The 17,237-nt window shown below is 41.6% G+C and overlaps 1 protein-coding gene across 5 annotated transcripts in view; it reads left to right on the top strand.

The window, feature by feature from the left end:
• FAM189A2 (family with sequence similarity 189 member A2) overlaps positions 1–17,237 on the top strand; it is a 50,660-nt gene that overhangs the window by 11,004 nt on the left and 22,419 nt on the right. For all 5 annotated transcript variants that reach the window (XM_030567629.1, XM_030567628.1, XM_030567627.1 and 2 more), the window contains exons 3-6: positions 12,228–12,338; positions 14,601–14,729; positions 15,616–15,723; positions 15,882–16,015. In XM_030567629.1, the coding sequence (XP_030423489.1) occupies positions 12,228–12,338; positions 14,601–14,729; positions 15,616–15,723; positions 15,882–16,015 (482 nt within the window). The remainder of the gene's footprint in view (positions 1–12,227; positions 12,339–14,600; positions 14,730–15,615; positions 15,724–15,881; positions 16,016–17,237) is intronic.

Below are 17,237 nucleotides of genomic sequence, written 5' to 3'. Positions count from 1 at the left end.
AAGGGTCCATAAAGGGAGTGGTTTCAGGACTGATCACTCAGCTGCAGTATACTGGTGCTACAAGCCATCAGGAACAGTATCCCCTGTAATATCATGGCAAACTCGGTGTCAGAACTTTGTGACTTTGTTCTCATCCATAACTATTTCACATTTGGGGACAACATATACCTTCAAATCAGCGGCACTCCTATGGGTACCCACATGGCCCCACAGTATGCCAACATTTTTATGGCTGACTTAGAACAACGCTTCCTCAGCTCTTGTCCCCTAATGCCCCTGCTATACTTGCGGTACATTGATGATATCTTCACCATCTGGACCCCTGGAAAAGAAGACCTAGAGGAATTTCACCATGATTTCAATAATTTCCACCCCACCATCAGCCTCAGCGTGGACCAGTCCACACAAGAGATCCACTTCCTGGACACTACAGTGCTAATAAGCGATGGTCACATAAACACAACCCTATACCAGAAACCTACTGACCGCTATACTTACCTACATGCCTCCAGCTTTCATCCAGACCATACCACACGATCCATTGTCTACAGCCAAGCTCTATGATACAATCGCATTTGCTCCAACCCCTCAGAGACAAACACCTACAAGATCTCCATCAAGCATTCTTACAACTACAATACCCATCTGCTGAAGTGAAGAAAAAGATTGACAGAGCCAGAGGAGTACCGAGAAGTCACCTACTACAGGACAGACCAGCAAAGAAAGTAACAGAACGCCACTAGCCATCACCTTCAGCCCCCTAATAAAACCTCTCCAGTACGTCATCAAGGATCTACAACCTATCCTGAGGGACGATCCATCACTCTCACAGATCTTGGGAGACAGGCCAGTCCTTGTTTACAGACAGCCTCCCAGCCTGAAGCAAATACTCACCAGCAACCACAGACCACACAACAAAAACACTTACCCAGGAACCTATCCTTGCAACAAAGCCCATTACCAACTCTGTCCATATATCTATTTAGGGGACACCATCATAGAACCTAATCACATCAGCCACACTATCAGAGGCTCATTCACCTGCACATCTACCAATGTGATATATGCCATCATGTGCCAGCAATGTCCCTCTGCTATGTACATTGGCCAAACTGGACAGTCTCTACTTAAAAGAATAATGGCCACAAATCAGACGTCAAGAATTATAACATTAAAAAACCAGTCGGAGAACACTTCAATCTCCCTGGTCACTCGATTACAGACCTAAAAGTCAAAATATTACAACAAAAAAACTTCAAAAACAAACTTCAATGAGAGACTGCTGAATTGGAATTAATTTTCAAAATGGACACTGTTAAATTAGGCTTGAATAAAGACTGGGAGTGGATGGGTCATTACGCAAAGTAAAACTATTTCCCCATGTTTATTCCCCCCACCCCATTCCCACAACTTCTTGTTAACTGCTGTATATGGACCATTTTGATTACCACTAAAAAAAGTGTTTTTCTCTCTTGCTGGTAATAGCTCACCTTAACTGATCGCTCTCATTAGAGTGTGTATGGTAACACCCATTGTTTCATGTTCTCTGTGTATATATAGATATATCTTCCTACTGTATTTTCCACTGCATGCATCTGATAAAGTGGGTTGTAGCCCACAAAAGCTTATGCTCAAATAAATTTGTTACTCTCTAAGATGCCACAAGTACTCCTGTTCTTTTTGCGGATCCAGACTAACACAGCTGCTACTCTGAAACCTACTACTGCAGTGGAGAGGTCACCCTAAATACGACTGTCTTCTATAATTTGACTTTGTTCTGCCACAGATATTTAAGAAATTAAGATATCACACTCTTTTTATACAGAAGTAAATAAGTGTACAGGGTATGTAAGCTGTATTTAGATATAAACTAACTCAAGAGCTCTTTGTGTTTATGGGTCTTGACATCTCAGGGGACTGGAAATATGATATGAAGCCTTTCATCACTAGATTGCTGTTTCAGCTCTGTTCCAGGACAAGAGTAACCAAAAGTGCCACATGACACGCTTTTGGCGGGCTGGGTAAAGTGGGGTGGTCTCAATCCAGCTCCATTAGTTGTCTAGGAAGACAGGCCAAGGACTAAATAGGTACTTAGAACGAGTTACTTTCTCACATTGGTGCGACAGTGTATAACTTGCTCTGCTGCTGTCTGTGTCTTACCAGTTCTGTGAATAAATAGAGAAGTTCAGTATCCAGGGCTCTCAATCTGGCAGTTTACACAAGCACTAAATTTCTTCAAAAATAAATATAAATGCCATCTGTCTTTAAGAATTTCTACCCTGTAAGGAACTTGGTGTTTCTGTATCTGAAAAAAATGATTACAGCAATTGCTGTCTACTACAGTTCCTTATTATCTCCTCTTCTACTGTCTAATCTTTCTTTCATATCCTCCTTTCTGTAACTTACATGGATCATTTCTTGTTGTACCTGAGCACTAAATCAGCACATTTACCCTTTTATTTACATTCATAACAAGTATGGCTTTTCAGTATTTTTCATTTTTGTATATGTGTATGTTTTATTGAGGTGTGATTCCCCCACTCCAAGATCCAGGACAGAAAGTTAATGGTTTAAAAAGCATCAACATTCATACCACATGGGTTCTTTAGTGCAGATGGATTGTTTTCATACATTGTCAGTTTTTAAGATTTCTGTAGAATTTAGATATTTTTTGAATTGGACACCAGTGCCATTCCAGAAATCTGAGAAATCAGGACAGTCTCAGGTATATGCTTTGAATTGCTAGGGGTTGTATTGCATCACAGTTTGTTAGCATTTGCACCATCTATGTGAAGAGATTTGGGCCAGTGTGGAACAGTTATAACATTAGTTGTAGTTGGATTAATGATGATCATTATTCTTTCTTCTATAGTTGTGACAACATTAAAACCCCCTCTCATGCTCATAAGCTAAAAGCTTATTGTCATCTTTCTTTTTGTGCATAACTATGCTTTGAGCTGCTGTTTCTTCAGCTAATACTCTACCATTTTAAGTGCTTTTAAAATTCTCTCTGGTTCCTGAAAAACAAGTGCTGCAGTTGTCTTGATGCTTCCAAACAAATGTTAAAGGGTATGAAATTGTTTAATTTGATGTAGATTAGAAGCTCTCAAATATAGTAATTAAAAATTGTCCAAAGAGCTATTTGGGCTTATTCTTTTCATATTAATAAAATAAATCTTTATTTCCTACTGACTGCTTATATTATTCTGCTTCTGAAGCTAGTTATCACCTAGCAATATTTAGGCAATCTTATAAAGGAGCACATATTTTTATTTACTCTCCTTTCTATATACATTTAGGTAAATGTCACCGCCTCAGTGTTTTATTTGTATGTGACCAAATGAGGATAAATTTGACACAGGTTTCTTAGGCCCCATCTATACTATGAACAGAAGTGTGAGGGGGACCCAGTGTGACAGAGTGGCTTGTCCTAGGAGCTGGAAAGCCTGGTTTTAAGCCAACTTGATCACAGAATGAGCCCCACCTGAGGGAAATCAGGCAACTTGCCACAAAGAGCAGAAGGTGAATACAATAATGGGAAGGAGAGCAAGGCTTAAGTGATGATAAAGATCTGGAGTGAGAGCCAGGTAGGAAACTTGGAGCAGGAAGGAAGGCCTGGGAAGAGACCCTGACTAATCAGAGAAGTGACTGTGATACCTGGAAGAGATCTTAAGAGGCTGGGTAGGAAGTAGCCCAGTTAAAACTGTAGCACAGGTAAAGGAGCAACCCTGGGCTAGAATCCAACATAGATGGTGGTATTGTGTTTCCCTACCAGCTCCAAGGAAGGGGGTATACACTGCAAAGGATATTGACCCATCAAGGGAGCTAAAGGCTAAGCCAAAGGCAGGCTGAGGAATTGCTCAGATTGGGTGGAAGTATTTTGTTTCTGGTAAAAACATTTTTAGACTTTTAAGTTTGGACAATGGCGACCCCAGAATGGGTAGACTTAAGATGGTAACCTGGCTGGAGGGCTGAGTTATTGACAGAGAAACTGCCACCGTGCTGGAGTGACCATTGGCAGAGGCTGCCGACCCAGGGAGAGAGCTTCTGTGCCATGCCTGGCCATGAGGGAATTCCTAGTGCTGAGTGAACTGGTTTACACTCAGTTACAAATTTGCAGCACAGTTGTTCCATCCCACTCCCACGTTCCTCTGTTTAGATGGGAGCTGCTTGCGATCCTGAATCATGGAGATTGCGATGCAACCCAGGCTTTAGCAGAGATGGGGAACGTAGTAAAAAAATAAATAAAAAGGTAGCTCCTATACATACTGCACCTATGTTGTAACTGCATTCCTGGAGATGGGCCTGTTTGTAGAGTAGGCAAGGCCTTCAATGGTGTATCAGTATGGATGCTTTGGCAGTCTGAAACATACTGTGATTTTAGCTTCGAGTCTTTCAGTTCTTAGGCTCAGTCACCAAACATCTTTGCAATTCAGTTTTTAGCGTTTGATGAGTAGTTTTCCTGGTTTTTTGGGGGTGGGGGGTGGGGGGAGGGTGCGTGTTATTTCCCCCAAAGTTGGCTGGAGATGTTGGCTTCCACAGTACTGAGTTAGGCATCACTCACCTCTTTATGGAAACTGTTCCTTCCTGTCATGAGCTCCTTCCTGCCATGAGCTCTTACATTTGACCTTTAACTGAAGTATTCCTTTCTAAAATCACATCAGTGGCTCAGCTGGTTGGGTAACAGACAAGCAATGTGGTCAACACCCATCTGTAACACGTCACATTGGTCACAGCAACAAGATCCTCAGTCCTTACGTTTCTGCTCTCTCTCTCTCTCTCTCTCTTTCCTGCTTGTGTTTAGCCAGTGGTTTTTCACCTATGGCTCATAGGCCACTGGGGCTTCATGCAGCACTTTCAGATGATCCCTGTAGCTGTCTGTTTCCTACTGGTGAAAGCATCTATCCATTTTCAAGCAGTGATGCATAGTGTTAGTTGCAGTCCTGTCCAGAATGCTTTCTAAGACTTTTCCTTGGCCTGCTAAAATCACACATATCTCTGCATACTCTGTGGCTGCTTTGTAACTCTTATTGTTTAAATTTTCTCTCAAGATAAAAACAAGCCTGTCTTCAAATAGATGGATGACACTGCAATTGGAGGAACTGCAGACACATGAGAGGACAGAACCAGACTGCTAAGTGACCTGGACAAATTAAAGCTGAAGCCAATGGAGCGAGATTCAGTAAAAATAAATAAAAAGTCCTATGCCCAGAGAGAAGAAATTAACAGTATAGATGCAAAATGGGTGGCTGTAACTGCTCCAGGCAACTCCACCAAACACATTAGAGTTCTTCTGTATGCAGTGCCAGTCAGTGATTTCCATTTCAAATGTGCTCAGCTTTAGAGGTCCTTGATTCCCTACTTGCTCACCTGCTGGGGCAGGGGCTGTTGGAGACCTAGGGTTCCCACGGTGTGGGGCTGTAGGGCAGCCCTTTCCTGGGGACTGCCCTGGTTCACAACTCTGGAACAGTCCTGCCATGTGGACTGTCGTGGGGATGGAAACCTTGGATTCCAGAGAGCTGGGAGTTGGATAGCCTTGGGAGCCAGCTGGCCTGGGAGTCTGGAAGCCCTGAGATTGTATATATGGTGGAGCTGCAGACCTTGGCAGCTTCTGACTGAATTTGACATTCTTGTCAATGTCAGTTTCACTCAACAGCTGTCAGTCTCAGTTAGCATATTTCATTTTGGAAACAGCATGTCAGTGTTTCTGGAGCACTTTTGGGGGGGAATTACAGTTTTAGAAACATTTGGTCTCAGTCCAATTTGGAATGCAACAAAATTTCAGACTGGAAATCTCAAGTTTTGGCTAATGCTAGTCAGCATACAAGTAAAAAAAGATGTTTTTCTAACTATTTCCCCTGCAAACTCAGTCTGGGTTCTGAAAGTCAACCTGGGTTCTTTCCAACTTTTGCAGTGTAACTAATAATTTGGAGCAGTTTGAAATTTTTTGTTCAAAACATTTTCAATTAAAAATGGTTTTTTTCCCCATCAAAATAGAAATCTCCGCAAGAAGCTTTTGCTTTTTATTACATTTTTTCAAGTTTGTATTTGAAAAAATAAAACAGAACTGAAACACTTTGGGATTTGGGTTTTTTATGAAAACCTGAAAATTTTTGATGAAATATATTTGAAATATTTCACAGGAACAAACATTATTTCCTGACTAGCTTTAATAATAAAGATTCTGCAGGGCAAAAAATGCTCTTAGTGACATCTGTGCATCTTCATTGCCTTGAAGAGATTTGAACCAGAGGAACAGAGTGGAACTAAATAAACAGTTCTGTTTATTTGATATAGACTCCACCTTTCTTACTCTTATCTATGTAGGCGCTGTGTTAACTGGAGGGAGAAGCAGTGAAAATAGAAGCTCTGGATAGGCCCAATCCTGCAAATGCCTATGCAAGCACTTAACTTTTAAGCACATGAGTAGGAGCTCAAACTTAAGCATATATGTAAACATTTGCAGTATTAGGGGATAGAGTGAAGTGTTTTTGTGCTCTGTGCTCATCTGGATTTAGGAAGTAAATAACTGCAAATATTACTAAATTAGTTAAGTATAAATCTGACTTCTTCTTCCTCTGCCATCCAGAACGCCTATTGATATCAAAGAGAGTTAGGTTCATATAAAAGCTGCAGGACTGATTCCTATATGCAATAATAAATATAATTTAGATGTATGACACACTGAATTATTTTGCATGTAGTTTGAACTCATTTTTATATACTCAAATTATTCCACACCTAAAAAAAAATACCCTTCACCAAAGGATTTTATGAGTCTAGCTACTGCATCTAAAATATGGCATAATATTGCTTTTGAAAGAAATTATTTTATACTTCTAAATTAGTATTTTTTGTCTTGAGCTTTATCACAAATCTGTGTATAATCGCTCATAGTTCCCATAGCTAATGGGAAAATTAGCAAGATTATAAAATTAGTGCTTGCTATTGAAGCTGTGTATCTGAAAGAAAATGAATACATTGACTTGTTTTCCTTAGAAGGATGTTTATTGTTTACACTGGTATAATATTTAATGATTATGGAAGAAGCATTTTTATTTCATTTACTATCCAAGTGCTTGTTTGGGCCCTGATCTAGCAATATGTTGTGTGTGTGAAAGTCAGTGCGGCTCTGTGCCAGTACAGCAGGCTACCTGTGCATGGTGAATTGCCAGGTTATGGCCTTCCTGCTCTTGTTGAAGTCAGTGGCCAAACTCTCATTGACTTCAGTGAGAGCAGGACTGGCCTCATTGACTGAGAGCGCGTAGATCCATCCTATGTATATAAATTCTTTTTTTTTGCTGGAAAAATCATTCAACCAAGGCCTTCATATAATGCATTTTATTTTCATATAGTCTAATTTATACAAAAGTACCACAACACTTTTCACAGCTTTGTACAATCCATGCATATCTACTACTAAAAGGATTAAGGACAGTAGGCCAAACTGGGCATGCAGCTGATGCCAGAATTTGGCCTGTTTCTATTTTTATCACTGCAGTTCAAACTTGGTCCCATGTATTCTGACTTTTAAAATAGCTTGTTTATCTTCGCTAGCGTCTTCCATATGTTAACTCTCCTTTATTCAAATAAATTTGCCATCTCTGACTGCTGAGAAAGCGGTGCTTGGTTTGATGCATAGCCCTATTTACCCTTGTGTACTGAGATCCAGGGTCCAATTAGCCCATATAAAGGGCTTCTTTTTTCCTTGGGTAGCTGCATAGTCCAAGTTAAATTTAGCAGTAAACCTTCATAGAATAATTTGCTTGAAAATCGTAATCAATTAGCTAAGTGTCTTGGCACTTTCAAAAATTTGCTCCAACCTACCTTTAACCCAAGGCAAGTTATGGTCATGTACTAAGCCAACAAATACTAGGACGTGAGGGTATTTCAAATGTCTTTCTGGAACTTATCAGTCAAACTTCACTGTCTTCAAGATTAAACTGTTTCCTGATGCTCTTTCTAACCAAGAGATGCTCATTCATCTCCAAAAAAATAAATAAACCTTGGACACCTGGTTTTTGGAGTGCACATTTTTTGTTGTGGTGTTTTAATGCTTGCAAAATGGATGGAGCATTACAGTGGGTAATATACACCAAGCTGTGCAGGGAGCAGGAGGAGATGAATGGATTTGCTTCCTCTCTGGACCAGTTTTGATAAACTCTTATTTCTACACTCAGTTGACTGTTAGTGAACATCATAGTTGAACTTCCAGCCATTGTAAACAGAACGCTTCACTGTCACAGATTGGATATAGTAGCTAGTTTCTATAGTCATAAGAAGATTCTATGCATGTAACAAACCTAGATGAGAGCTGTCTCCATGTAAACTAGGATTTATTGAGAAGACTTTCCAAAGTACATGCTGGTATACTTTTTTTGTACATGTGACAGAGTAAGATTTTTCTCTTTGACTGATCCTTAATTATTATTTTTAACTTCTGAATTTCATTACTCCTTTTGAAACTGGAAACCTGCATTTGAAACTAGGAGGAAAGGGTTAAGCTTTTACTGACTAAGATATGATGGCTGAGTTGGATTCCATGCAGAATAAGCAATTGAGTACTAATGTATCCTTGGCATTGTCTGTGTTGAAGTTAAGGTCACTGAAGACAATGAATCCTGGCAGATTCCAGTACCATGCTGAACAGCCAGTCCATTAGCTGCTCCAGGAAATTGGCATGGCTTTCATCTGAGGCCTGTAGATCACTGGAAATGTTTTTGTTTGTGGGGTGGAATATCTTCTGTGTCTGAGCTTGAAGGGGAAAATGAATACTATTTCATCTTCTCTTTTCTCCTTTTGACCTCTTTCTGAGGTCTTTCATGGCTTGTCACCATGGGCAAGTAACGTCACCTCTCAGTGCCTCAGTTTCCCCATCTATTAAAAGGGCATAATGATACTTGCCTCCCTTTGTAAAATGTCTTGAGATTTATGACTGAAAAGTGCTACTTAAGCGCTATTAGTATTTATTTAAGAAACCTTAATTCTTGATTTTTTTAGACTTTTCTTTGAAGTGTATGTCATTTGTTTCTTTTTATTTTAATAAAGGCAATAGAATCTGAATGACCTCACTTTAGATGGACGCATTTCACAAAAAGGGTCTTAAGTGACAGCTTAAAAAAAAAAGACTTTTTTTTAACTTGCTATAGATAACCCCATTTTAAGGGATCGTTTTATTTGGCATTCCCCCCCCCCCCCCTTCTTAGTGTGTGTATATATTTGAGAGCACTCTGGGTTAGATGCACAAAGGGGACTTAGACGCAGTGTTGTAATGCTTAACTTTTAGGTGCCCTGCTGCCTAGTGGAATCTCCAGTCGTGAGTGAGGTGCCCAGGCTGCCTAGAGAATTCACGGGGAGAGTTAGCTGCCTAAGAATGGGATTCAAAGAAGGCGATGAGCTGGGCATGGGTTTGCCTAAACTAGCCAATAGGAAATGCTGAAGAGAGGAGTGTCCCTAAGCCCCACACCTCAAAGCTCCTGAGGTATCTAAATCCAGGCTGGAGTGAGACACCTGTCTCCTGCCTGAAGCAAATACTCACCAGCAACTGCACACCATACAACATAAACACTAACCAAGAAACCTATCCTTGCAACAAAGTCTGATGCCAGCTCTGGCCACATATCTATTCAAGTGACACCATGATAGGACCTAACCACATCAGTCATGCCATCAGGGGCTCGTTCACCTGCACATCTACCAACGTCATATATGCCATCATGTGCCAGCAATGCCCCTCTGCCATGTACATTGGCCAAACCAGACAGTCTCTACGCAAAAGAATAAATGGACACAAATCTGACATCAGGAATCATAACATTGAAAAACCACTGGGAGAACACTTCAGCCTCTCTAACCACTCAGTGACAGATTTGAAGGTGGTAATTTTGCAACAAAAAAACTTCAAAAACAGACTCCAAAGAGAGACTGCTGAACTTGAATAAATATGCAAATTAGATGCAATTAATTTAGGTTTAAACGGAGACTGGGAATGGTTGGGTCATTACAGTAATTGAATCTATTTCCCCATGTTAAGTTCTCCCCACACCTTCTATGGGTCACCTCGATTATCACTTCAAAGGTTGTTTTGTTTTGTTTTTCTCCTGCTGATGATAGCTCTTCTCAATTGATTGGCCTCTTACAGTTGGCATGGCTACTTCCACCTTTTCATGTTCTCTGTATGTATAAATATCTTCTTTCTGTGTGTTCCATTCTATGCATCCGAAGAAGTGAGCTGTATCCCACGAAAGCTTATGCTGAATAAATTTGTTAGTCTCTAAGGTGCCACAAGTACTCCTGTTCTTTTTGTGGATACAGACTAAGACGGCTGCTACTCTGAAACTTATCTCTGCTTGAGATTCACAGCCACGAATCCTCTCCTGGAGTAAGGTGCCTAAACCCTTTCTTGCTGAAAACCATGGGGGGTGGTGCCCTCCCCCTTGTAACTTTTAGCCCAGTGGTCAGGGTACTGACCCATGATGTGCAAGACCCAGACAGACCTGCCCCAGAACACCCTATAGCCCTGTGGTTAGGGCATTCACCTAAGAAGTGGGAGACCTGTGTTTAAATCCCTATTCCACATCAGGCAGAGGGGGAAACCAAATACATGTCTCCCACATCCTGGGTAAATACTCTAGCCACTGGGTTAAAGGTTATAAGTGGAGTGGCAGCAGCAGCACCACCACCTCCTCTGGCTGGTTTGTTTGGGGCCTCATTTGTTAGGCAGCCTCTGAGCATGTCTACTGTATCAGGCCTGGTAGGTGAGGCAATGCCTAGTTTGAGGATCCCATAGGGGCTTAGGTGTGAGCGAGGTACTTGGACCGAGGTGGCTGTGCTTATATCCCAGGGTAGATTTTTAGGTGCTTAAGGGACTTTATTCCTGGAAATTTAAGAGCTTAGGGATTTTAGGAGCTTCCAGGGTTAGGTGACAGCAGAGCAGGGATTTTGAGGGTCTAAATATTGGATTTAGGCACCTAAAATGGCATTAGGTACCTAAATTCTTTTTTAGGAACAAGGCTTTTTTTTGTAGAGTCACTTTGTTTTCTCAGTGTACTGAGTAAGTTTTGCTTGGTGTCTGTGTGTGTTTCACATGGCAACAGTGGAGTGAAAATAGGAAAATTCAAATATAATACTATAAAAATTGGCAGGAGGTCTCAAGGGCAGGTATATTACATGGAACCACTTTTAACTCATTTATTAAATTGGCTGGTTTCCAGTGTTCCTGCAGCCACTGGAGTTTAAAAGCATATTTTGCATAAGATGTCTATGTGTTCTTTTATGTTCTCTGATTCAGTTTTGAGTTGAGGTAATTCAGGTAACGTTGATGAATGTATAGGAAGTGGGCATTGATTCAACACAGCTCTTAGCAATGAGTTAGTTACAAGAAATATTTAAATCAATTCAGTATTGGGGTGGAAAACAAATAGATGGTTCTTTCTTGTGTTCTTATGATGGTTTTGCAGATCAGAAGTATTGTCTGTTACGTGAATGGAGGGATTCTATTTTTGATAGTAGAGGGGAAATAAAATATTAGAATTTAAATTCTTTTAATATGTCTGTTTCCTAGTTGTATTACATCAGATACTTTGAAGTATTTGCCCTGCAAAACAGTTTTGAAAATTGCCAGTGTTGAATAAATGGTGCTGCAAGATGTTTCCGCCTCAAATTTCCTAATGATCCAATTGTGTTGAGAGGCTAATCTAAAATGGAAGTCGGGAACTTTACAAATCACTCGTTGCACCTGCAGGAACATCTTTCAACTAGTCAGGATGCTGGCCTTCTAGGGCTTGGAGACAATTTGCAGGACTTAACTGAAAATCTCTCTCTCTCACCAGTAGCAAAATAACCTTTTAAAAGCTGGTTCAAAAGCTCCTTCAGCTCTTTTAAACTGTACTAAACACCAAAGGAACCAACTATTTCTTGCAGTGCTAATAAGAGAATATTACTGTACCTATAGGACTCTGCAGGGCATATAGTCTGCTGCTGTACAGACTCTGAGGAAAAAGGGGTAAACAACAAGTTTTGCACAAAGTTCAAGTCCAAAATAATTGACAAGCTCAGTCCTTTTTGATGAGATACCAGGGATGAAGGGATGAAATTCTAGCCCCACTGAAGTCAGTGGGAGTTTTGCCCTTGACTTCAATATAGCCAGAATTAATTCACTTACTTATTAGTTCACTATAGTTCATTATCTTTTTTCCATTGCTGTTAACTATGTTTTTCTGTTTCAGGTTAACCTGTTTGTTTTGCTGTCTGTCGTCTGTGTTCTCTTGAACCTGGCTGGATTTATCCTAGGGTGTCAAGGTGCTCAGTTTGTGTCCAGTGTACCAAGATGTGACCTGGTGAGCCTACTTGGTAACTCTGTGTTCTTCTTGACTACATGTCAAGTACTGCAGCTGGCATTGCTGGGTTCCTAAGTGTGCTGATAGATTAATCTATGCAGCAAATCAAGATGGTGTGAAGTGCAACCACAGAATAGCAAAAATAAAAATAATACATATTGATTTAGGCTTTGATTCAGCAAAACACTTAAGCCTGTGCTTAACTTTAAGCCTGTGACATATTTCCTTATAGCATGGAATAAAGCCATTACAAGTGAGATTAATGCATGCAGCAGCTCACAAGCATTTCACAGAGTCTAAACACTAAATACATTCTTATAAAACATACCTATTTTGACCAAAACTAACATACAGGTGAGTTGGTTTGGTTTCCAGCTGTGAGTTGTCAGTTCTTAGCCTGCACCTATGGCCTTAGCCAGAGCTGGCACTTGGTTTACCAGTGTCACAATATCACTGGGTAGAGCTCTTTAAAACTAGTTTAAAATAAATAAAATTGGTTATTGAAAAGTGTTGGACACAAATCTTAATAACTATAGGACTAGGGGAAATATTATTTAAAAGTGTGTTATTGAAACAGTCATTTCATTGGCCACATCAGGAGCTGCCATGCATGCATATGATCCAAATTCAGGCTGTTGGTCCCTGGGCTGGTCTTGCTGAAGAGGCACTGTGCTCAGTCCTTAGGCAATAAGATACCCCTTGCTCTTTAGCATACCTCTGTGGCTGGCCCAGAAGTGGCTTTCTTGGACACAGTAGGAGCCATGTCCTGCCTTTCACAGCCTGAACTACAAGTTGATTCAACATGGAGCTGGTCAGTCACATTTAGAAAAGAACGTGGGACAGAATCCCAGAGATACCTCTGCCTCCGAAATGTTGGTGAACAGAATCCTGACAGGCTGGTATACTGATTTCTTATAGTGGATAACAGCATGATTGTGATAAAGGGTTTGTTTTATTATCTAGTGAGGATAAGCAGTCTGTGAAGCATGAAAGAACAATCTGGTCTAATTCTTATAAATTAGGAAAATCGTATTTAATTAAGATGACGTACAAAACAGCGTTCATTTTTCAGTCCATTACACTTAGTTGAACTTATGAAAATAAAATATGAAAAGGTGCGACCAAACAAACTACATATTGATAATTGACTTGTTTTACCAGATACCCAGAACAATGACTATAAAGTGAGGGGGGAGCATTCTGTAGAAAGAGCGGGAGAAGGCAAAAGAGCTCTCAGTAATGTAAAGAAACAGCAAAATGATCTAAACTAAACTGAAGTGTATGGGATAGTGGAGATCCCACAGATTTGATAGGTGTTGATATGTTGGAGCTTATAAAGACTTTGATTCCCCACCCCCTAGATTTTATTATTAACATATAATCCTTTGCCTCACAGGAAGCCAATGCAGCTTCCGGAACATATGAGTTGGAGTAATGGTATCAGATTCTGGTGCTTACAAGCAGTTTGGTGGTCAAAGTCTGCACAAGCCCCAACCTACTGAGAGATATACTCCGGAGGAGAATAATAATTCAGACAAGAAATTTTAAATGCTTTATTGAGAATCTCAGTGCTCATCTCTTCAAGAAACCATAGGCTGCAGCTCAGAAAAGTCCTGGACATATGATCTGGTACATATGGGGAAATACCTCCAAAGCTGTGACTGGGGAGAGTTAGGCAGTTAATGAAAAGCACTGAAGAGACCTGCCTTTCTCCCTGGAAATTGAGGTGACAAAATGAACCTGAAAGTTCCAAACACAGTTATGGAGCATAGATATAGTCTTACCGGGTTGTCAAGGAAAGAAATGTTGTTCCGGGTGTCAGAAGCATTTATTATTGGTGTAGTATTGTGCTAATGGGAGCATATAATACAGATACAAATATGTATTATGTGTTAGTTAAAAAAAGACTAGCTGCTCCAAAAGTAAACCTGCTAGCATAGACTCAAAGGAGATCATTTAGATATTGATGTCATTGTGAAGAATAAGACTGTGATTAAATATAAAGTAAATTCAAAAGACTTCATTGATAAATTCAAAGATTGGTTTAGATAAGAGAGAAACAAATATGTCTAATGTGATGGTAATGGAACAGATAAATCACTGGCATACTGGACTATGCAGATTCGATTTTGTATGCGTATGATTTGGTCAGTCAGATATATTGTAGAGCATATCCAGCTGTGTATTCGACATCAAGATGTGTTGTGTGAAATTGCTCTGTAAATTAAATCATAATTCACATTATTTTTCTTGCTGTTAAAGGTGGATCTGGGTGAAAGCAAGATTTGTTTCTGCTGTGAAGAATTTCACCCAGCCAAATGCACAGAGAAAGAGAATGCATTGAAGCTGTACCCAGTGCAGTCATGCAGCGCTGTTCACCTTCTACTCAAGGTACTGTAAAAGCAACACCAAAGAACTAATGCTTCGAGAATCTTTACATCACAGGGAGAAAATACAGTATTAAAGTGTGTTGCCCTTTGCCATACAGCAATTCCCATTGACTTCCAGCCCATTTCCTTGCCCAGAACCTGCTTCCGGCTCCACTGTAGTTTGTTCTTTATCTGCAGACTATGCTGCTGATAAAGCACCTCCTCCTCTCTCCTGATTCTTGGCCTAGTTAGGAAAGCATGTGAGTTCCTGGTCCAAGGAACGAGGAAAGGGTTCCCACAGCAAGTTGGTGAGATGGGTCAGGACTCCTGCTTGGAGAAGATTTGACCCTCTTTTCAGCAACCTGAAACTCCTCTGATTTCCCCCTCTTCTTCATTCTGTGCCCCCTAGTGGACCCTAGGGCTGCTTTCAACTATCTGAAAGGGGGTTCCAAAGAGGATGGATCTAGACTGTTCTCAGTGGTAGCAGATGACAGAACAAGGCGTAATGGTCTCAAGTTGCAGTGGGGGAGGTTTAGGTTGGATATTAGGAAAAACTTTTTCACTAGGAGGGTGGTGAAGCACTGGAATGGGTTGCCTAGGGAGATGGTAGAATCTCCTTCCTTAGTGGTTTTTAAGGTCAAGCTTGACAAAGCCTTGGCTAGGATGATTTAGTTGGGGATTGGTCCTGCTTTGAGCAGAGGGTTGGACTAGATGACCTCCTGAGGTCCCTTCCAACCTTGATATTCCATGAATCTAATAAAAACCCTTAGAAATTAGCCAGATCCCACAGATCATCTGGAAGTGAGTCAAAATATAGATTTTAAAGATTATTACTGTTTTCCTCCTCCTCCTCCCTCGACTTTCGCAAGTGTTTGATGTATAACTTTAATAATCTTTTTGCTCTTCAGAAAGTTCTCTTTGCTCTGTGTGCCCTCAACGCTCTGACAACCACAGTATGCTTGGTAGCAGCTGCCCTGCGTTACTTGCAGATATTTGCAACAAGAAGATCCTGCATAGTAAGTGAGTGCAAGGCACTATCTAATAAAATACAGCAGTAATGATCATAGAGCTGCAGAACCAGTAGCCAGATCTTCCGTATAATTTAGTCATGTTTATTTGTACATTACACCAACATAGAGAAGTTTGTTGGTTAACAGAGATTGTGTTTCTTTAGGATGAATCTCAGGTGTCTGTAGAGGAAGTTGAGGAACAAGGCCGCATTTCTGATCCTGAGGACTTTGTACCACCTGTGCCACCTCCATCATATTTTGCTACGTTCTACTCTTGCACACCCAGAATGAATCGCAGGTAAAAAGCACGAAACCATCATCTTTTCTACGTGTCTTTTATGGCAGGGGTTCTCAATCTTCTTCTTTCTGAGCCCACCTGCCCAAACATACTATAAAAACTCCAGGGCCCAGCAGAGGGCAAGGGGGGCTCAGGGCTCCTGGCTTAAGCCACCGGGTGTACGGGAGCCTTTGGGCTTCAGCCACAGAGTGGGTGGCTCGGGGTGCCAGACTGCAGGCCGTGGGGGAGGGGGCAGCTCTGGGCTCCAGGCTTCAGCCCCATGGCTCCACTCCCAACTTTAACCCTGCAGGGAGCGCCATGGCTCCTGGCTTCAGCGCCATGGCTCTGGCTTCAGTCCCATGGAGAGCGCTGGGGTTAGGGGCTCTATGTTTCAGCCTCACATGAGCAACAGGGCTTGGGGCTTCAGCATGGCACGGGCCTTCTCTCCTGGCTTCAGTTCTGCTGGGGCACCAGGGCTCGGGGCTTTAACCCCACAGGAAATGCTGAGGCTCGGGACTTCCCGCGGCTCTGCTCCCGGTTTCAGCCCCGTGGAGGCACTGGGGCTTGGAGCTTTAGACACATTGGGTCTCAGAGTGCTGGGCTTTGGCCTTATGGCTCCTCTCCTAGCTTCAGCCCCATGGGGAGTGCCGGTGCTTGGGGTTTCAGCCCCGTAGCTCTGGCTTCAGCCCTGGGGGGCGCCGTGCTCAGGACTCTAGGGCCAGGGGGAGTGCTGAGGCTCAGGGCTTCCCATGGCTCTGCTCATGGTTTCAGCCCCACGAGGATGCTGGGGCACTGGGCTCAGCTGTGGGGTCCTGCAGCCCCCTCAAACTGGCTGGGAGGGCTGCAGACCCTTGGCTGGGAAACACTATCTTATGGAACAGTGCTTAACCGCATCTTCTCAAAGACATTTCTTGCTGTAACTCACTGTACAGTACTGCTATGCTTTTGAAAGGATGGATGATGTAGGGCAGTATAGCTATTGTAATTCCAGCTTGCCCTGAGGGTATAAATTTGCAGTTTTCACCTAAGCGCCTGCAGGAGCTTGTCTCAAAGTAAGAGAAACACTGTAACTTGACATTATTGAGAACATCTGTGATGATGTAAGGACTCTTAATTGAGCCAGGCCAGACTGAGGGCTGCACCCAACTGCTTCGCACCACTCTTGATGCACAGAGTAGCCTTAAAGACAGCTCAGCTAGTCAGCATTGATATCCACCTTCACAGCTCCATCTTGTGCAGGGAA

Source organism: Gopherus evgoodei, chromosome 6 (genome assembly GCF_007399415.2).
Source record: "Gopherus evgoodei ecotype Sinaloan lineage chromosome 6, rGopEvg1_v1.p, whole genome shotgun sequence".
Lineage (NCBI taxonomy): Eukaryota > Metazoa > Chordata > Testudines > Testudinidae > Gopherus > Gopherus evgoodei.
The sequence above is the reverse complement of the archived record's forward strand: the minus strand, read 5'-3'. Positions and strand labels throughout refer to the sequence as shown.